General features: G+C 41.4%; 1 protein-coding gene across 1 annotated transcript; it reads left to right on the plus strand.

The window, feature by feature from the left end:
- The first annotated feature begins 1,017 nt into the window (after positions 1 to 1,017).
- On the plus strand, positions 1,018 to 18,211 carry LOC308295168 (aldehyde dehydrogenase, mitochondrial-like). The gene is made up of 13 exons (XM_080738163.1): positions 1,018 to 1,175; positions 4,837 to 4,941; positions 6,059 to 6,199; positions 7,455 to 7,534; positions 11,075 to 11,186; positions 12,184 to 12,312; positions 13,042 to 13,155; positions 13,477 to 13,579; positions 13,684 to 13,868; positions 14,305 to 14,469; positions 14,697 to 14,854; positions 15,306 to 15,420; positions 16,687 to 18,211. The coding sequence occupies exons 1-13, from the start codon at positions 1,056 to 1,058 to the stop codon at positions 16,717 to 16,719; spliced, it is 1,560 nt and encodes a 519-aa protein (XP_080594289.1). The 5' UTR covers positions 1,018 to 1,055; the 3' UTR covers positions 16,720 to 18,211.
- The last annotated feature ends 3,857 nt before the right edge of the window (positions 18,212 to 22,068 follow it).

The following is a 22,068-nucleotide window of genomic DNA, read 5'->3' on the forward strand; positions in this document are numbered from 1 at the left end:
CAGGGACCGGGGGAGTATCCAACCACTTGTGTCCGACGGTCCAACATGGTCCGCTGCTCCCGGATGTCCACGCGAAGTCCACATTAATTCGAAACCAGATAACACTGTTGTCCAAATAAAAACCTTGTCTGAAAATACAGCACTTATAGAGATTTCCAATTTGGCTGGTTCTTTTTGATACTTGTTGCAACATTGTTCCACTGGGGGAGAGAGTGAACCTTAAATGGCTAAACCAGCCTGAACACTTCTTCGTCACTCGGTCGGCCAAAGTTACATTAGTATCTGGCTCGAAGGACCATTGATTGATACATATATTAATTAAGTTAAATAAATATGGATATGGATAAATCCATAACCAAAATAAGACAGAGACAAGCCAAATGACTATCAATAAATTGCTGTATTTGAAGAGAGTCAGACAAGGAAGACAAACAGTGAGCATACCATCCTAGTGGCAGCTTGCTAATTCTCTCTCTTCTCAGATGGAATTAACATACAGTATATACAGAGTACAGTATATGACAGTTAGATCGTGGGACTCATTGATTCGTTCCCATATCAAAAGTGTTGGTAACTTGATCCACTAGTGACATACAGTATAACCAAAACCAAAACATGGTCTCCTATACTGTAAGTTCAGATAGGAGTTCATAATAGGAGCCTCATACACAAATCATACAATTATGTATCATAATTCATATCTATATCTAGATATTGTCTGATTTCTTCTTCTTCTTCTTATTGCAATCAGTAATATAATTCATATAATTAAGAAATATAATTACTACTTACTTCCTAAAACTGAAACCAGCTGTGTGTGTGTGTGTGTGTGTGTGTGTGTGTGTGTGTGTGCGCCGCGCGCGCGTGCGTGTGTGTGTGTGTGTGTGTGTGTGTGTGTGTGTGTGAGAGCTGTGAGCTGTGACCACGTGACCAAAGTTAGCCAGTCCCTGGAGACCACTGCGCATGCTCCTGTGTTTGACAGGCCCATAAAAACAGAAGTGTTTGCACCGTGGTCGTTCCTCTCCCACAGTTCCACACACACACACAGCCTCAACATGCTGCTCCGCTCCGGTCTGTCCAGGGCTCTCCCGCGGGTCTCCAGGCTCCTGGCCTGCCGTTACTCTGCCGCTGCCATCCCGCTGCCCAACACCCAGCCTGATGTCCACTACAACAAGGTACTTATGACGACGGACGGTGTAGTTGTAGTAAATGACAACCGTCTAGTGCTAGTAGTGCACACTGCAGTGTTTTATATGTGGAGCTCATGTGTCAACAAGTGTGACAAAAGTTGGCAAACCTTCAAATTGTCTTGTGACTGCGCAAATATCAAACATGTCGGTGTATGCATGCTTGCATGGCCTTAAACAAATGCTGTTATGAGTGTCAATTTGACATTTAGATTCTAAAATATTGAATTGGACTATTTTCATGCACTGCCAACTGTTTTTATTCATCAAAATCTCAGTCCAGCCGATTCGCTGAACACTAGCCTTGGACCACAAGACTGCCAGACTCGTACTATAATGTTTGGGGACTGACCATCTAATGTATGACAGTCTTGTAACAAAGCTAAGTTTAACTTATCCATAAAATAACTACAACTTTTGGTGCCCTCTCATACAAATAACAAACTACAAAATAGGGGGGGGGGGACTGTGCATAGACCATCCACTGGTTAGACCAGGTTAACATTCACCAGGTTAGCATTCACCAGATTGGCATTCACCAGCATTGGCAGGTTAGCTACTCGCCAGGTTAGCATTCACCAGCGTTAGTTTTACTGAGGTTAGGGAGGTTTAGGTGGTAGTTTAGGTTTAGGTGGTCTAACCAAAGGTTGTTGCTGACATTCTCCGAAAATTGGAACACTAAAAGATGAATAAAAGAGGAAGTTTTAATGTGGGAAAATATCTTGGTGCCTGTTTGGTTAGTTTTAGACAGAGGCCTCTTGACACAGATTGTTATGTAACCACTTCAGGTCACTGGGCGGACAGCCACAGCACACACAAATGCACTGTACACACACATACACAGTAAATTCCTCCCAGTAGGGAGATATCCGATCAAATGTTTACTAAGTACAGTGGCTGTGTGTGATCTCATTCCAGCCCTCCCTCATCTAAGCTTTCATTTTCCTTCCCCTTTCTATCTATCCTTCATTTTATTAAACCCTCGTCTTTCTTGTCGCCCTTCTCCTCGTCCTCAACTCAACTCTCTTCTCCTCTCCCATGCTCTGGCCTCGCATGTGACGATAAGAGTGTGCTGGACTGTGTCCAGTCCACAGGGTTGTTTTGAAACTGATAAACTCATATTTGAAGGGACATGAAACGCAAGGGCAATTTTGTACGTTTGTTTTTCCTCCAAGTTAAAAACTACAGAAGTGGCAGGCTGCACAAGGCTTGGGCAACTTGGACTCTTTAGAGCAGTGGTTAGTCAACTTTTTCAGGCTGCGAACACCCCCAAAATATAATTTGAACTCCGGAACCCCCACCCTGATAACTTGGAATCGTAGTAGAGGCATTTAGTTTGGCTTGGTTCCTAATATAGTGAAAATGGCCGCTCAGCATTTTTTGCCTCTTATCTTTATTTGACAATGTGGCCAATGTTTGACCAGTTTTTATAGTAGTTTGTATTTAAAAAGATTTTAAGTCCTTAAATTGTCACTGGGGGTCCCTACTCCTGACCCACTGCTTGAAAACTGTCCTTAGATATGGGCAACGCATCTAAGAGGGCTGTCACAATTATTACATAATCGTCTAATCGCAATTATTTGACACTGCTTGCCTCCTGTGAATCGTTTAGATGTTGATTTTTTTTTTATATAATATATAAACATTGTTTAATGTTTGAACATACAGTATTATGTTCAAACATGAAAAAAATAGTGGAAATGGCGCGATGCGACGTGTTGTGAGCTTATAGATCGGATATTTAAAGTTGTAAGGTTGTCAAATATGTCCTTCATCTCTTTGTATATTTAGGTTATGTGTCATATCTGCCATGTGCAACTTCAAAGCCTACAAGAAAAAACTGAAATGTAATTGTCAACGACAAAAACACAATTAAATCGTTAATCGCAATAATTTGAGTGACAATTAATCGTCACGTAAAATGTCATAATCGTGACAGCCATAGCATCTAATGCAATAGTTGTGGGTTTGATTTGGGTGTACCAAGCATGGACAGTAATGTTGAATATTAAGTTGCTTGCACATTGGCACTTTATTAGCTGTGGCTGTTGTACACGGAAACGACTACAACATTGGCGTAGGCTAGGCTTTCATTCCCCTTTAGTGACTCATAGATAAGCACAGCACTATATTATATGTTAATTGGTTTACCTTCTACTTTGTTGCCAGTAATAATCTCCTCTTTCATGTTGACAGTGGTGTGTCTACATTGTGTACTATCTATACTATAATTTTGCGAATGTCTGTCTGAGTGAGTGTCTGTCTGTCTGAAACAGCGTTTCTCCTCAGTGGCTGGAGCAATTGATCTGAAATCGCATCACCATTAGCATATGAACACACCTGACATAACTGTGAAGCCCGTTTGTCACTTTCACAAATCGTATGCTGTATATTAGCATTTTTATGCTGTATCTACTATCTATTCTGCATCTAGCATGAGGCACATCTATTCTGCATCTAGCTTGAGGCAAAATGTTTAACCAGCTCTGTGTGTGTGTGTGTGTGTGTGTGTGTGCAGGCAGGCGGGTGTGTGTGCAGGCGGGTGGGCGGGCTGGGGGGGGGGGGGACAGTATCTCTGTAGCCATTAAACGAAACGGGTTTCTTACATTGATGCTCCTACATCATGCAAGCACCAGTTAAAGTTACTTTCCATCCCTCATATACTGTGTGCACAGTGCACATCCCATAACCCACACACTGCACATCATTTTGGAGCTCGTGTGTGTGTGTGTGTGTGTGTGTGGGGCGGGTTGATGCTCCTACATTATCATGCAAGCACCAGTTAAAGTTACTTTCCATCCCTCATATACTGTATGCACAGTGCACATCCCATAACCCACACACTGCACATCATTTTGGAGCTCATATCTTTGAACGGGTAAGGGCTAGTCTATACTATAATTTTGCGAATGTCTGTCTGAGTGAGTGTCTGTCTGTCTGTCTGAAACAGCGTTTCTCCTCGGTGGCTGGAGCAATTGATCTGAAATCGCATCACCATAAGCATATGAACACACCTGACATAACTGTGAAGCCCGTTTGTCACTTTCACAAATCGTATGCTGTATATTAGCATTGTTATGCTGTATCTACTATCTATTCTGCATCTAGCATGAGGCGCATCTATTCTGCATCTAGCTTGAGGCAAAATGTTTAACCAGCTCTGTGTGTGTGTGTGCAGGCAGGCGGGTGTGTGTGTGCAGGCGGGTGGGCTGGGGGGGGGGGGGCGAACAGTATCTCTGTAGCCATTAAACGAAACGGGTATCTTACATTGATGCTCCTACATATTATCATGCAAACACAGTTAAAGTTACTTTCCATCCCTCATAAACTGTGTGCACAGTGCACACATCCCATAACCCACACACTGCACATCATTTTGGAGCTCATATCTTTGAATGGGTAAGGGCTAGTTACAGTAAAGCAGAAATGCTTTAAAACCTGATTAAATTCTTGACTGAGACTGCCTTGTAGTGTATCTGGCAATATCAATGTGTTTTCTTCGTCTCACCTATTAATGTTTCTGTACTTTCTGTACTGACTAGTGTAAAGCATCAAATGATATTATTAGTGGATGAATGAGGATGGAACACTAATTATGTAAATGCAACTTTGGTCTGTTGGCAAATCAGATGTGTTGTTTTTGCTTCAGCTGTTCATCAACAACGAATGGCAGGATGCGGTGAGTGGCAGGTCCTTCCCTACCATCAACCCAGCAACCGGCGAGGTCATCTGTCAGGTGGCTGAGGCAGACAAGGTACACACACACACACACACACACATGCACACCACCATACACATAGAAACATGCAAATGCTATCACACACTATCAACTACGCAAAGCTACCGAGTGGCTGAGACGGAAACATTCTCTGCGAGCAAGTAAAGACCTACACTGGAACCCGCATCCGACACATGGTGCTGCCACAGGTGATGATGATCCACTAAATCCACACATAGGGGTCTGTTAGAGTAATGTTAATTTAGATGCATACAAAACAGAAAAAGTACAAAACTATGGCACCACCTCTTGAAGTGATTGCAATTGAAAAGTTTAGTTTCTCCAGCAGACCTTGAACATAGGATGGGAGACAGCTAGGGGTGTAACGATATAGTAACTGTATCGAAATATCGTTTTTAACTTAAAAAATCGAAGTATATCGAAATGAAAACAGCTAAAATCGAATCGTATCGTTTTATTTTGTATCGTATCGAATCGGCAGTGCAAAGAATCGATTGTATCGATACAACCTACTTGGGCATTGTATTTAGCATTTTTAAGAAGAAAAAACTAAAAGGAGCGGTTTAATTACTTTTCCTTTCCATATAGCTACACTGGTCTATCGATAAATGTGTGTAATCTCTGGGTTCATGTCAAATTGCAGGTTTGTCAATATACAATGTCCATGTATTTGGCAGATAATCACTGTGTCACTGTTTACTTATTTATATCCATAATAATATATGTTTCCCTTAAAAACCTGCACTATCCACACCTTTCACACAGATTTAATTTCTTTGCTAAATAGTTACTATATCGATTTTAAATAATTAAATCGAATCGTATCGTATTGCCATGAATGAACCAATATCGTCCATGTATCGTCAACCATGTATCGTCATATGTATCGAATCGCTATTAAAATGTATCGTTACACCCCTAGAGACAGCCAGTGTGACGCTAACGCTGATCAATAATTGTTTAAATGATGATGAGTTAACGTTTCATATCGCACCATATGCACACTTGTAACTTTCACCAACAGAAATGACAACCCACACGCATGCACACGCACGCACACTCTTCTTTCTTCCAGAAGTAGATCATTGGGCTTTAGTTTAATGTTAATTGTGTGGTGGTCCTATTTCTCCAGGCGGATGTAGACAAGGCAGTGAAAGCGGCCCGTGACGCCTTCAGGCTGGGGTCGCCGTGGAGACGGATGGATGCCTCGCACCGTGGGCTCCTGCTCAGCCGATTGGCCGACGCTATTGAGAGAGATTCCGCCTACCTAGCTGTGAGCCAATCACATTTCCTTCCAGAGATTAGATTAGAGATACCTTCCTTGATCCCAAAAAGGGAAATGGATTAGAAACGGATCAAAAGTTTTCCTGGGTTCCAAGAACAGTGAGTTACAGCATCTGCTCTTTCCAAGTGATTTAATTTAATTAATCTCAGTTAACAAATTTGTGCATTTGATCTGCTGTTCTGGGAACTGTTCAGAAAAACCGCAAGGACCAATTCACCCATTCTCAGTCTTCATAGAATTGGAAACGGCAGGCTTTCTCTTCCTGGAAAGTTGGCATGCTATAATATAATAAACAATTGTTCTCGCTTTAATGAATAAATTTAAATCTTGCGCATGAGTGGCGTGACTCTGGTCTGAAAAGATGGTGGACGGCGTGTGCACACGTGACCGGACCAGTGAGGACCAAGTATATGAAGATGGGTGAAGTGGTCCTTTTTAAATGCATAGAATACAGAAGCATGGCTAATTATGGCTATAGAACTATAAACTATTAGGGTGATTTTAGAGGCAGTTCAATACTCTAATTTTGTATTCATTTAATATTCACCCATCAATCCAGGCTAAAGTCTATGATGCATTGTGCACACAAACGCAAGACCAGTAACTGCTAATCACATTACATTATTTATTACGATAATCAAAATCCTAAACTGTATCTAGTCTCATACCACAAATATCAACACAATACCAGAATATGAATCTTGTAGAATAAAATGACAGCTCAAGTATTAATTGTATAAAATAAATATAGTTGAAGTAATTTCAGAGAAATAAAAAGGGAGAACATGGGTGACTGTAATGATTTGTCCCAACTTGTAATACTTTCAGCAAAGCAGATTAGGCTACTCCTAAAACAAGGGCCTGTCAGGTTGTGTGTTTGATACTGGGCGTATATCAACTGAAAGCCCCATTGGCTGCTTACATGTTCCTTTGGTGTTCAATGGATATTTCTATGGATACATGTAGTGTACTTGGGGAGGGACATGTTTACATTTGGCTGCGGTGAGATTACAAATCTTTGAGCTTTAAAAGCTGCTGGTACATTGCTTGGTGCAGTGTGTGGGTGTGTGTCTCTTGTGCAACAAAATTGCAACCTGCACCTACAGTGACTTAGCATTTCTTGTTTTATCAGGTTCATCAGATGTTTTCCTTTCTTGAGACCCAAAATGGTCTGAATGTTCCTCAAGCCTATTTTTGGTGGGGACGCCAGGTTGAAGGTTTTCAATTATTTTCCCCCCGATAGGAACTAGAGACACTGGATAACGGGAAGCCATATGCCGTTTCCTACAGTGTGGATCTCCCTACTGTGGTCAAATGTCTAAGGTAAAGCACACAAGCACGCAAGCATGTCAGGAACACATGCATACACAGACTACACATCCAAAATAAACCATGTATTCTTTGTTGTGCCGGGGTACCCCAGGGCTCTTTACTAGGCCTACTCCTTTTTCCCTTCTACACCAAATCTTTGCTCACAATGCTTTGCGAGCTTGTCAAATTGGCCATTTCATGCTCATGAGGTTTAGGACGGCTAATATTTGACCAACCATTATGTACAGCAGTAAGATGAAGTCACTGACCTTCATGAAATAAAGTTAATTGATGTAATAGCCTTGGAAAGGCTAAAAATGACTTCTGTTTCAAAATCAACAAATTAACCCATTTAGAACGGGTACACATTATTGTGTATCATTATTTTATGCTTTAACTATTGAAAAACAGCAGATATACAAGCTCACAGCGTGGCACCTTATAGATCTGCTATTTTTGAAAAATCATGAAAATTTGAATTTTGACCCGAAGTGTCTTTTCAATCCTAAGATTTTTTGAAAAACCTATGTTTCTATGTCAGCAATCTGGCCAGCCATCGTCAAAGAAAAGGTCCTTTTCACATAACTGGAGCTCAGTTAGTCTGTTCTTGAGAGACTACTATGTCAGAGGTTCTCAAAACCTTTCATGTGAAGGACCCCCAAAATGATATGTATTTGGCCACGGACCCCCATCTCAAAATATTTAGTTCCAGGGACCCCCCCAGAAGCAAAATTTGAGTTACAAACGTTCACTTAAAAAAATACATATTTTCAAACATTTTCACGACTTTTCAAAAATGGCAGATCTACAAGCTCGCAGCGCGGCACTCGGTGCCGCGCTGTGAGCTTATAGATCTGCTATTTTTCAATAGTTAAAGCATTCAATAATCCTAGGCCTAAATGGGTTTAATCGGACCACTTGAATAAATGATTATCTAAAGTGCAAGCTTGTTTACTTTTGCTCGTAGAGCAGTTGGTAGTGTCTTGCTCAGGGACACTGACACGTGTGCCAGGGTCACAAACCGGGACCTTCTGTTTCCCAGGTGGCCTCTACCACTCACAACTACTGGTGCCCACGGGGTGGAGGGAAGAGTATGGAATAATGACATGCAAGCAGACTACGTGTTCTGTTTGTCTGTCTGTGTGTATCGATCTCAATGCTCTCCATGCAGTCTGGTGTGTCTCTGTAAACTTCAGCCAAGCATTTATGATTTGTCCAATCCTGTACAACATTTGTTACAAAAGTGACATCTGTAGCGACTACTGAACTGAAAAATCACACGTGCGTGTGCGTGTGTGTGTGTGTGTGTGTGTGTGGCCTGAACAACAGCGCCCCTCCCTTAGAAAAGCTACTGCAGGCTACATACAGACAGACACGGACGCATACCCCCACACACGGCCACGTATAGGAGACGGTGTGACCACCGCTCAAAAACTGCTATTTGCTAATTTTACTTTATTTGTTTATTGGGACGGGACACTGCATATTGATGAACATTACTTGACAATGCAAGGTCATTTATGTATCCCGGATTGGTTTTGATTTTACATCCGCAGTCCCCACAGAAAAAACATTTAAAACAACCTGGCAGGAGGACTTCCGGGAAGATGGCGGAGTAGTAGCAGCCTGAAAAACGAGCTCCCTGAATATAAACCTCACAAATGCGCATTTCGGACAAGAATAGTGGAAGAGAAAGTGTGGGGGAGTTAAGAGGCCAACTTTAGATTCATTAAGAAACATAGCGGTGCATATAATAAGCATAAGAGTGCCATGAGAAGAAGCAAAAATGGCGATGGAGAAACAGCTAGCCGAGGTAATTAGATGCCTGGCCGACATAAAGAAGATAATGGAGGACTTCAGACAAGAAGTAAAACAAGACCTGGCGGAGTTGAAGAACGAGATTGGACACACAGAAGCAGAAAGTGAATGCAGAAATGGCGGAGCAGAGATTGGAGATAGCTGAGATGCGACGTCGAGTGGCAGAGACGGAGGAATGGCGAACGGAGACGGGTGAGGCGGTGGTGAGACTGGAGGAACGGGTGAGAAAGATGCAAGACAGGCCTCTGGACCTCCAATCCAGACAAATGCGCAACAATATACAAGTTTTTAACTGCCCAGAAATAGTAGAAGAGGGGACAAACATGGTGGACTTTATGGAGCAACTGCTAAGGGCTGAGCTAGACCTATCTGAGGAGACAGAGCTCCAGATTATGAGAGCCCACAGAGCACTGACACGAAAGCCGCAGGACACCTTGGCGCCTCCCCGCTCGATTGTGATAAACTTTCATAAGTTTGATACCAAGGAGATGGTGCTTAGAAAGGCGTGGGCAAAGGAAATAACGGTAGCTGGCAAACGACTTGGTTTTGATCATGACTACCCACCAGAAGTTGTGAAGATGAGAAAGGAGTATGATCCATGGAAGAGAATTTTTAAACGAGAAAAGATTTCTTTCCAGTCGCCGTACACAAAGTTAAGGGTCCATTGGGAAGATAGAATGAAGGTATAAGACTCCGCGTCAGAAGCAGCGCGTGATATCCAGGTGAGAGGCTACAAGGAAAAGACAACGACACGGACATGGGATGCCGACTCGGCGGCGGGGGACGTGGAGGTGCCGCCGGAGACGGGATCGGAGGCGACGGAAAGGACGGAGATGGACGAGAGAGATAGACGGAGGAAGGAAGAGGTGGGGGGTGGTAGCGAGTGCTGAGGAAGAAGACGGGAGAGAATGGACGAACGGTGAAAAAGACCAAGGACAAGAGATGGTAACTGACAAAGAAATGAGTGGGGACACGCTATGGAAAGAAAGGCAAAAGTTAACCCGCAGTTTGAATGGGGAGGGGGGAGGAAACAGGGATTTAACGAGGAAAGATTGTAATGTAAGGGGAATGTAACCCTCTCTGATAAATATTTTATGTTGGATTTAATATAAGGGTAACTGCGGGGTGGAATGGAGGGGAATCTATAGTTGCAAGAGAATTATCATTTAGTTACAGATGGAACCGACGAGGGGAACGCTTAGTTAGAGGGTTGGGACTTACTGAGTAGGTTTAGGGCTAGGTGCTAGGATGACCCAAGTGGTGGGGATAGGACTAGGCCTAGGGAAGGGGTCCAGCACGGGGATATGCCCTTCATGGGGGGGGTAGGGGGGATAGGATCCACCCCTAGATTGGAAGTCCTCTGTTTTTTTTGTTTTTTTTTTGGGGTGACAACAGGATGTAAATATCGTGGACTGGGGAACGTATGATGGGAATTACATGAATAAGTGAGAAGAAAAAAAAGAAGAGAAAAAAGTAAACCTGGTCTGTGAACAGTACAATGTTGAATAATGTGAGGAGCTGATGGTTGTCAATATTGTTTGTGTAGAAAATTATAAAAATACATTTTTGAGTGATAAAAAACAACAATCTGGCAGACTGTGGCATTACAGTGGAGCTGTATATGGGCTGCCAGAGATGAGATGGAAAGCTTTCTTTTTCTCCCAAGTCTGTAAAGCGATTGGGTTGACCCCTACATTCATTTCACTGTCTACTGCTGTGTGTGTGTGTGTGTAGGTACTATGCAGGCTGGGCTGATAAGTGGGAAGGGAAGACCATCCCTATCGACGGCGACTACTTCTGCTACACAAGACATGAACCCATCGGCGTGTGTGGCCAGATCATACCGGTGAGGAAGTGCACATGAGCGTACGGTATCCGATTGATCACAAAGAATGTTTTAAGTGTTTTAAGTGCCTTTGAGAATAAATGCTAATGTATGATGTAATTGTTGTGGTGTCATAGTTTGCTTCGGGACATACGGACGAACATGCATAGGGACGGACATGCATACACACAAAGCCAGATGTAGGAGCAGTTGGCACAGCTCAAAAAACGGTTTATGGTCTTTTATTGTGGCATAACTAACTTATTAAAGTGCAATTTGACTCTAAAGCCATTTATTTCGTGCCACTTGTTTTCTATTGTAGTGCATTTATTACAAAGGCGCCGGTCTCCAGTAAATCACAGAAATTGTGCCCTAGACACAGTAGGTTGAAAAATCATCTGACTGAGGCATGGAATGCAGTCTCCGTGTTTATGCGGCCATTGACAAAACCAGTTAGACAGAGTTTGCGCTTGATTTAAAACCAACCTTCTTGGTGGCAGATGCTCTGAATTGGTGATGAGAAGCATCCAGCAGCTGAACCTTTTCCAATAAGCTCATGTGAGAGTTTAACCACTTGTAGATTGGCTATTTTTGCTATTTTTTTTATTATTATTATTGGGTTTCTTTTTTTAAATGGGGACACCATGTTGACAGTGGTTCAAAGCGGCTTACCAAATGACAACTCAAGACAATAAAATGCTGCTCAGGAGGAGGCGAGAAATTTCCCTAAACGCCACAAAGAAAGTATCTGATATACGAGTGTTGACATGATAAGGAGAGGGAGACACATGGGTTCATATAAAGTTTTGTTATTCTGAATGTGGCTTGGAAAGCATCTAATTTAGTGGGTGTTTCCCTCACCAAGAAACCAGTGGAAGTATTTTCTGTAATGACATACAATAGAATTCAACCATAAATAATTGCAATACTGGCATGCATATTTCATAAGGCAATGAATTGAATCCCACTGCATGGCTTTTTTAATTTGTTTGTATGTGTCTATTTTGTGTCCGTACAGTGGAACTTTCCTCTGCTGATGCAGGCGTGGAAGTTGGGTCCAGCTCTGGCTACAGGGAACACAGTGGTCATGAAAATAGCTGAACAAACTCCTCTCACTGCTCTGTATGTAGCCAGCCTTATTAAAGAGGTATACACTGCTCTGTATGTAGCCAGCCTTATTAAAGAGGTATATACACACTGCTCTGTATGTAGCCAGCCTTATTAAAGAGGTATATACACACTGCTCTGTATGTAGCCAGCCTTATTAAAGAGGTATATACACACTGCTCTGTATGTAGCCAGCCTTATTAAAGAGGTATATACACAGTTACAGACCCTTGCATACGCCCACTCTCTATAGAAATGAGTGATACACACAATTCATGTATACACAGTATTATCCTATTCTACAATCCTTTAAGAGCTGCATCCCACTTCCAAGCCCTTTCACACCTACTTCACATCCACCTCAACTCATAGGTAGATCAGATGTAGATCAGATGTATGTCGGTAGAACTCACGGAATACCGCCCACAACCCTATGCCGTCCGCTCATTCGCTAGAGAGCAAGAGAGAGAGAGAGAGAGAGAGTCTCAGGTTACAAGAGGGAAGGGGGGGGGGATCAGCTGCACAGAGAGAGAGAGAGAGAGAGAGAGAGAGAGAGAGAGAGAGGCTGCACAGGGAGAGAGAGGGGTCAGCTGCACAGGGGGCAAACACTCAAAATACATGAAGAAACAGTGCTTTTTGTGGGCAACATGGCTTGGAGCAGTTGTGCGTGTGTGTGCATGTGAGCACGCGAAGCCTGCGAACTCTAGGATTCGGCGGGCGATATTCTAGTATTATAACATAGATATTGGTGTGTGTGGGTGTGTATTAGGTTGGTTTCCCAGAAGGGGTGGTGAATATTCTATCTGGCATGGGGCCTTCAGCTGGAGCTGCCATCTCTGCTCACATGGATGTTGACAAGGTGGCCTTCACTGGATCAACAGAGGTAACACACACGCACACACGCACACACACACTCACACACAGACACAAGTTTGATTAACCATCCAGATTTGACTGTGTTAAGGCGTTTAGTTGATTTTATTCATGGTTACATTCGTCAACCTGCATGTGTGGCAGACAGTCAACAATTAAAATGTAAACAAAGAAATTATACAATGATATTGAATAAAATACGGAGCAATCTAAAAGAGAAAAATATTATGTAAAAGTACATTTTCGTGAAACAGTTTTATATTCTATACACACTCTCATTACTGACAGTGACCTACATAACCGTGTATCTGTCTGTCATTGTGTGTGTCAGGTGGGTCATCTGATCCAGACGGCATCAGGCACCAGCAACCTGAAGAAAGTGACTCTGGAGCTTGGAGGAAAGAGTCCCAACATCATCATGTCAGATGCCGACAGTATGTTGTTGTACAGTATATTGTAAAAGAATTCTACTGTAAGAGGGTGCAATTCTACAACTGTTTTTGTGTTAACATTGTGTTGTAAACTCTGTGTGTCTCAGTGGAAGTTGCTGTGGAGCAGGCCCACTTTGCTCTGTTCTTCAACCAGGGTCAGTGCTGCTGTGCTGGCTCTAGAACCTACGTACAGGCAGACATCTACGATGAGTTTTTGGAGCGCAGCGCGGAGCGTGCTAGGAGGCGCGTGGTGGGAGACCCCTTCGACATGAACACCGAGCAGGGACCCCAGGTAAATTTAATTATTTTTTACTCGTAGTAGTTGCATCTCTTTTTCTGTATCATTCCTGTGTTTCACAACGGTTGATCAATGAAAAAAGGAGGGTCACACTAAATTGGTTAAATTAAACATTTTATACAGTGTAGATCAGGGTCCCGTCAATAATGGTTGTATAAAATGGGGTGTCCTTGGAATTAAAAAAGGTTGAATCACCTTTCTATATAATGCCAGTAAGACTTCTAAATCGGGAGATAAGCGACCGTTAGGTCGCATGTAAAAATCGGCCTGATGGTGGCGCTGAATGGGACAGATCCATGTTTATGACATGACTGTAGACATACTGTGTACCGCTTTGCATGATTTTAGGGCAAAATCTGTAGGAGTAGTGTCCAAAAATGTGTTTTCAAAATATGATATTAACATGGACATTCTGTGGGGTTCTGTGCAGGTGGATGAGGAGCAGTTCAAGAAGATCCTGGGCTACATTAGCAGTGGGAAGAAGGAGGGAGCCAAGCTGATGTGTGGAGGCGGCGTGGCTGCAGACAGAGGATACTTCATCCAGCCCACCGTGTTCGGAGACGTCCATGACAACATGACCATCGCCAGGGAGGAGGTACGTCTGGAGTGGACCATCAGATCCACTACGGAACATTTGATTTAATACCTTACACCTGTGGATTAATGAGCAATGCTTTTAGTTGTAGTTCTTCTATAATAGGATCAGAGTGTTTTTGAGTGAAGTATTAGGCCATCAACTGCTATGGGAGGATATTTTAGTAAAGTATTTGTACTTTTATGAGAGGATCAGAGTGTGTACTTGAAGGCCTCTACTGTCTGCAGATCTTTGGTCCAGTGATGCAGATTCTGAAGTTCAAGACATTGGAAGAGGTTGTGGAGAGAGCTAATGACAGCCAATACGGCCTGGCAGCTGCAGTCTTCACCAAAGACATCGACAAGGCTCACTACATCTCTAATGCTCTCCGTGCTGGAACAGTCTGGTAAGTCATTACTACTACTTTGTAGGCTAGATTGAACAACAAACAACTTTCAATCTGGTGACCTTATTTTGGCCACGTCGTTATACTGTAGGTCTGTAGTGTAGTAGGTGAAAGGTTTTAAAAAAGAATGTTTTAAAAAATGGCAGATCTACAAGCTCACAACAGGTTATGGCATGTCCTGAGTTTGTAGATCGTCTTTGCTATTCGTCGATGGACAAAGTATGTAAGGCTTAAAGGAGTAGTTCACCCCCAAAATGACTTTTATTCTATTGATTTCTACTCCAGTGGTTAATAGATAAAATAGAACACGTATCTCAGTTCATATTTACTGAAGAGTGCAAAAATGTGGTTTCTTATGGAAAGTCTGGTGTTTTTAAGTACTTGTCTGTAACATATGTACATGTAACATATGTCTGTCTGTCTGTCTGTCTGTCTGTCTGTCTGTCTGTAGGATTAACTGCTATGACGTATTTGGGGCCCAGGCTCCATTCGGAGGTTACAAGGCCTCAGGAAACGGTAGAGAGCTGGGAGAGTATGGCTTGGACAACTACACCGAGGTCAAGACGGTAAATATGGACATCACATTATTCGTTTGGGGACTCTTTCATCTTTCTATTCATTTGTACTGTAGTTTTGTCCGCCACAAGGGGGCGATGAATCCATTATACGGCAATCTAGAAGATCATTTGAATCAAATGTGGTGCAGATGAACATATCATGCCAAGAACTAAAAGGAAGAAAATGCCATGTCTAGAACAAAAAACTTGATAAGCAAACATGGTAGCCTGTTCATAAACGTTGTATTATTCCACCTAAACATTTAACCACTGCGCTGGTGCCTGCATTTTGGACATGTCGTCATACAGTAGGTGAAATGGTCAAAAATATAAAAAGCTCCAAGCTTCAAGCTCACAACGTGTTAATGGATTGTCTAGAATAGAGAAAAATATGCGTGGATGAACACACAAAAGGGGAAACCTGTTCCATTAGGATCCACTCCATAAAAACACAACACAGGGAAAAACAAAGACGGAACAGTACCAGTGTATTTTTGCTTTCGTCATATGACAAAGTCCATACGACTACACTTTGTTTTTATTGCTTTGTGACATCAGTAAATGGCCCAATCCAACAACCTCTAAAGTAAAATAGTCTTACTATACTTTTGTAATAGTCCTTTAGTATTTCTCAAGGTTAATCAAATCGGCTTGAATTCTGAATTCCTGTTGGCCTACTTCAGTCCTTGATGGACACTTATAATTTGCTTGTTTATAAAAATACTATTCCAAAGTATTGCATGTACTGTGTGTAATCTGTGTATACAATCCGTCATAATCCTGAGCTACTAAAATATGTTTAACCCATTTAGGCGTGAACGCAAATCTGTGTCGCTTTAGATTTGAACCACTTTAACCATTATTTTATCCTTTTGAAAAATAGCAGATATACAAGCTCACAGCGTGGCACCTTGTGCTTGTAGGTCTGCTATTTTTGAAAAAATCGTGAACATTGTGCAAGCCTTTGAATATTTTTTACCCGATTCTATAAATGGCCCCCCAAAATTATATGTATTTGACCGCGGACCCCCATCTCAAAATATGTTGTTCCATGGACCACCCAGAAGCAAATGTTTGAGTTACAAATGTTCGCTTTGAAAAATATATATTCAAAGAATTGCAAAAAATCACGCTTTTTAAAAAATGGATCTGCTTGTATGTCTGCTATTTTTCAATAGTTAAAGCATTAGATAATTCTAGGCCTAAAATGTTTAATTCTATCGTCCTTATTGCTGAAATTTCCGTATCCTGTTTTTTTTTTCTTCTGTCTGTCAGGTGACCATCAAGGTTCCTCAGAAGAACTCTTAAACATCGAAAGCTGGCAGAGGCTAGACATTGAACTGTCTGTCATCAACCCAGGAAGCAGCTGAGAGCAGAAATGGAATGCTGATACTGTTGTACCTATAATATGTTCCCCAGGTTCTATGTTCCCCACTTACCCCCTCAAAAAAGGTTCTATGTTCCCTGTTGAACTAAAAAAGGAACTGCATGTACATGTTCCCCGTTTACCTAAAAATAAGTTCTGTTTCCCATTTACCCCCAAAAAATCCTCACTCACCCAAACTAATTTCTAATGACTCTAAACACACATCTCTAAATGCACACCACGGAACATAATGGGGAGAAATTACGAATACTATAGTCAGGTGGGCACCTGGGACTTCTGGGCGCCATATTTTTGGGATGACTGGGCGAGTGGGCACTTAGGGGTGGAGCAAATAAGAAGTCACCAGCACACAAGGAAATCCTTTTCACATGATTTATTTACCTCTGGACAGGACAACATACCTAGTAGGTCTTCCTCAGCCTCCTGGTGAGAACTTTCCTCCCGAAGTCAAGACAGCATTTGATCTCTTCAGCCTTCTTCAGGGCGTCAACTGTGCTCTTCAAGTCACCCTTCACAGTCTTGAGCTGCTTTTTGTCGCTGAGGAAGACCTACTAGGTATTTTAGGTATTTTATGCAAGTGGGGAACATAGAATCTTTATTTTGTTGAGGGGGGAGCATGGAACCTTTTTTTTTTCTTTTTTGGTTGAGCGGGGAACAGAACCTTTTTTGGGGGGGGGAAGTGGGGAACACAGAACCTGGGGAACATAGAGAGGACCCCTTTGTGTGTGTAGTGTTTCTTTCTGGATGCCCCTATATGAATGCATGATTCACACAGAGGCAAATCATCTGACTTAAGTTTGTGTCCCAAACCTGCTTAAATAAATGCCATATCTGGCTTTTACCGATGATACTTTGTTATGCAGTTTCACTTGAATGCACATTGTACTGTACTACCGTTGAAATGTGCTTGGTGTTGATACCATCTTCAGATGAAAGTCAGATATTCTGTCCCTGTATGAATGCACCCGCTTTACATTCACAGTTGCTGTTATCTGTTCTGTAACTAAATAAATGAAGTGGACAGACTGGTCATGTTTATACCCACCATTTTGAATGTAACCTATGGAGCAAGAAGTAGCATTTGTTTTGCGTGTCTTGCATCCAAGCAGTTTCTGCTTGCTTCTCCCTAGTCGAGTAGCTTTATGTTCATGTAAGTAGTTAATGTTGATGATACATTGATGTATTTGCACCAAAACAAGTCTTAAGTTCCCCTGAAGTTGACATTTCAAGTTGCCATGTTTGGGTAAGATTTCAGTTCATTATCTATGTTGGGACTACAACTGTAACAACTCCAGCTTCCTGTGTTCTCTCCAACCCCAACAACAGCACTTATTAGAGTTATGCTATTTTTGTACGTTGGCCTGTGAACTTTGAGATTGAAATAATTTTGGGCAATAAAGCTTTTTCAGATAGGCTGCTTGTGCCTCTTCCGTTGTTGTGAAAGGTGTCATCTGATGTCAATGAGACACTGTCAACTGTACCTATACTACAGGAGGAAACCACATGAACCATGTCCCATGGGGGATCATAGATGTACTGTTATCTTTGGATAACGTTCCGCATTGGACGCTACTACCACCATATGGGCAAGCTGTGCCAAGTAATGCAGTGGTTCTCAAACAATTTTAGGCTAATGTGATTTCTGAATCAGTACCCCCTTCACCTGCCTACATTATGCTTAGGAAACTAGGATAAAACCAGAGCTAGCTATGATGCACCAGATGATGATTTCAACTTTAGTTTAATAACTGAAGGGTAACATACAAAAGAACTCACCACAACAATGCTTTGTCATGCAACTCCTTGCAACAAAACTATTTTGAGGTCAACAGCCCTTGGATCTATTATCAGACTCTCAGAGATGTTCAAATCCCTGTTCTCCTATAGTTCAATGTATTCAAGTCTTAAAAAAAAACAAAAAAAAAACTAAAGAACGCTTCAAAAGTACTAAGATTAAAAGACATAATACATGCACTTAACTTTACTAACTGAAGACAATCATAAAAAATCACACCCGTGTGAAGTGGAGCTGTGTGTGTGTGTGTGTGGATCATGTGTACCGATTTTTGTGACATTTGAAGAAAATATGTAGGAAAAGGAGGAAAAAGGGTGTTTTGGAGAAAATTCAAGATGGCGGAAAATCTATCATGGCACAAATGGGAGTGGCCTATATGGGGAGATGCGTCATGACCCAAGGAATCCAGGGAAAAAATATTTTTAATTTTCCGACCTACGGTTCAAGAGTTACAGGCCAAAACGTAAAGTGGGGTGTTATGGCGCCACCATGCGGCCAAATGACACAATTATTTTTTATTTAATCCTTGAAATCATTATGAACCTCCTCTCCAAGTCTTGAAACTCTAGCCCCTATGGTTTGCGAGAGACAAATAATTGAATGTGAGTTTTTGCGATTCCCATTATAAGTCAATGGGGAAAATTAATTCACTAATAAATTAATATCAATTAAACTATTGAACCTTTCTCTTAGCAAGTTACTAGCCCACGATTCCCGAGTAAGCCGGTCGATTTGACATATGGCGCGAGTGTGTGGTGGCTAAACTGTGGGACTAGTAGCGTGCCGAAGTTTAGGAAGTTCAGGCTACATACACACACACACAGCCACGTATAGGGAGCCTGTGCTTCACACAGCTCCAAAAATAACTCTTGAATAGTAAGATACCATTGCATTAAACAAACTGAGTATAGTGTAGATGTCTAATGTTTACAGAGATTCCATGATCAAATCTCACTTGTTTTCATGAGTTATAGGGCTACAGCCATCTAAACACTTCAATTTCAATCCAAAAGCCATAATTCAATGTTGCACAAAGACTTGTTATGATGTCTTTTCTACAATAGCCTCAAATAACCAGACTTTTATTTAGCATTTTCCTCTCTGTCCACTTTTTGGGGGATTTTGGGACTCACTTCTCTCTGGGTGTTTCGCCTTGATGGGACTCACTTTTCTCCGGGTGTTTCGCCTTGATGGGACTCACTTTTTCCCCGGTGTTTCGCCTTGATTTTGGGACTCACTTTTTTTGGGATTTCTTGGGATTTTGGGACTCACTTTTCTCCAGGTGTTTCGCCTTGATGGGGACTCACTTTTTTCCAGGTGTTTCGCCTTGATTTTGGAACTCACTTTTTTGGGGATTTTGGGACTCACTTTTCTCCGGGTGTTTCGCCTTGATGGGACTCACTTTTTTCCAGGTGTTTCGCCTTGATTTTGGAACTCACTTTTTTGGGGATTTTGGGACTCACTTTTCTCCGGGTGTTTCGCCTTGATGGGACTCACTTTTTCCCAGGTGTTTTGCCTTGATTTTGGGACTCACTTTTCTCCGGGTGTTTCGCCTTGATGGGACTCACTTTTTTCCAGGTGTTTCACATTGATTTTGGGACTCACTTTTTTTTTCTTTTTCTTTTTTTAACTCTGAGGCAATTATCTTAACTACTGCACCACTGTGGTTCTTATTTAATCTGTTTTCTTGCAAGCTGTCAAATAAAAAAATAGAGGTAAAGGTACAAGAGCCAGGTAAAACTTTGAAAAGTCCCTATATTAGGTTTGAACCAGGAACCTCCTGTTTGTCAGCACTGTATCTACTCCACTGCACCACCATTGCTCATACATCAACTGTTCTCTTGCACAATTCCAAGTGAAGATTAGGGTTAAAACTTTGAGCAGTCCCGTATCAGTTCAATACGGTACATGTCTTTTAGTTTCCAAAAGCGGGACGATCCCGTATTTTACGGGACGGTTGGCAACCCTAACTGTACACTATAACTCAGTTTGTTTAATGCAGTTGTCTCTTACTATTCAAGAGTTATTTTATATGATTGCCTTCAGTTAGTAAAGTTAAGTTGAAACTCCAGCATTGAATAACATGCAGGAGGCGTGGGGTTTGAACAATTGACGCCCCTGGGGAAAATGAATATCAAATATCTAAATACTGAATGAAGAAATTCAAAAACGGTCCTGGGTGTTCACAAAAGCCTGATTAGACGATAAAATGACAAAAAGTTTTTTTGAAAGTGAAATAACCCTTTATGTGCTCTATAAATACATTAGGTTTTATACATTGCCGGCTCCTCCTGTCAACATGTTGAAGTGTCCTTGGGCCAGACACTGAACCCTGAGTTCCTCCAGGTGAGCTGGTTGCTGTTGCATGGTTTCCTCCACCATCGGTGAATGGGTGAATGTAATGCACAATGTAAAGCACCTTGGATAAAGGTGATAGGCCTTTAAATGCACCTTTTTATATATATATATATATATATATATACATTGAACCAATGCAAAGTATTAACAAGAGCTTGAGACTAAATGATAACCACACTGGATCCATTGGAACACAGATTGTTTTTCTTTTCATTTCCTGAAAAGACACCTGTTTAGCTTTAGAACATACAAGATGTTCTGTTTAAAGGGATATTTCACTTTAAAAAAAAAACTTTGGTAATTTTATCGTTTAAAAAAACTGTTCAGGGTGTTCATAAAAGCCTGATTATACGATAAAGTTTTTTTTTAAAGTGAAATATCCCTTTAACTTGTCATCTAGTTTGATCCAACAGTCCAGTTTAAACATCTGTATGTATTCACATGTTCATGTTCAGTATGTTCTGTATAGTTTTATGTATTCACATCATCATGTCCAGTATGTTTTTAATGGTTTTATTTATTCACACTATCATGTTCAGTATGTTTTAATATTTCACTCTTCAAGTAATCAACCTTCACATTACATTTAATGAAATGAATGAGGAAGGTCAGTCACATCTTTCTGTGATAATAATCTGTGATCATGGCAACAGTAACAATACATCAAAATATTATAAGATTGTGACATTAGTACATACTGTATAGTATCATTATGAAAAAAAAAAAAAACCTCGGTTCGAAGTGAAGCGGTGGATTTTCATTCTATGTGTTCTAGAGCTATGAAATCTGTGTTCTAGATCTATACATTCTATGTTCTAGATCTATACTTTCTATGTGCTTCAGTTCTATGTTTTTATGAATTCTGAATGAATGAATGATTTTATCTGGAGGGCCGAATTGTCATGTGAAGCTTGACCAATCCTCAATCCTGGACGCACGGGACACACAAAGCCACTCCTTGGAAGTGGCTTTCACCGCTTCAAAAAAGCTTTCTCTGAAAGAGAGATGTAATAACTAATGTACAGTAATGTGACTAATGTAACCAATGTCAACTATTTAAAGCAATGTGACATATATAATACAATGTTATTCATGTTAAGTAATGGAATGGAACAGA

This window comes from Nannobrachium achirus, assembly GCF_963921795.1.
Source record: "Nannobrachium achirus genome assembly, chromosome: 2".
In the NCBI taxonomy this organism is placed as follows: Eukaryota; Metazoa; Chordata; class Actinopteri; order Myctophiformes; family Myctophidae; genus Nannobrachium; species Nannobrachium achirus.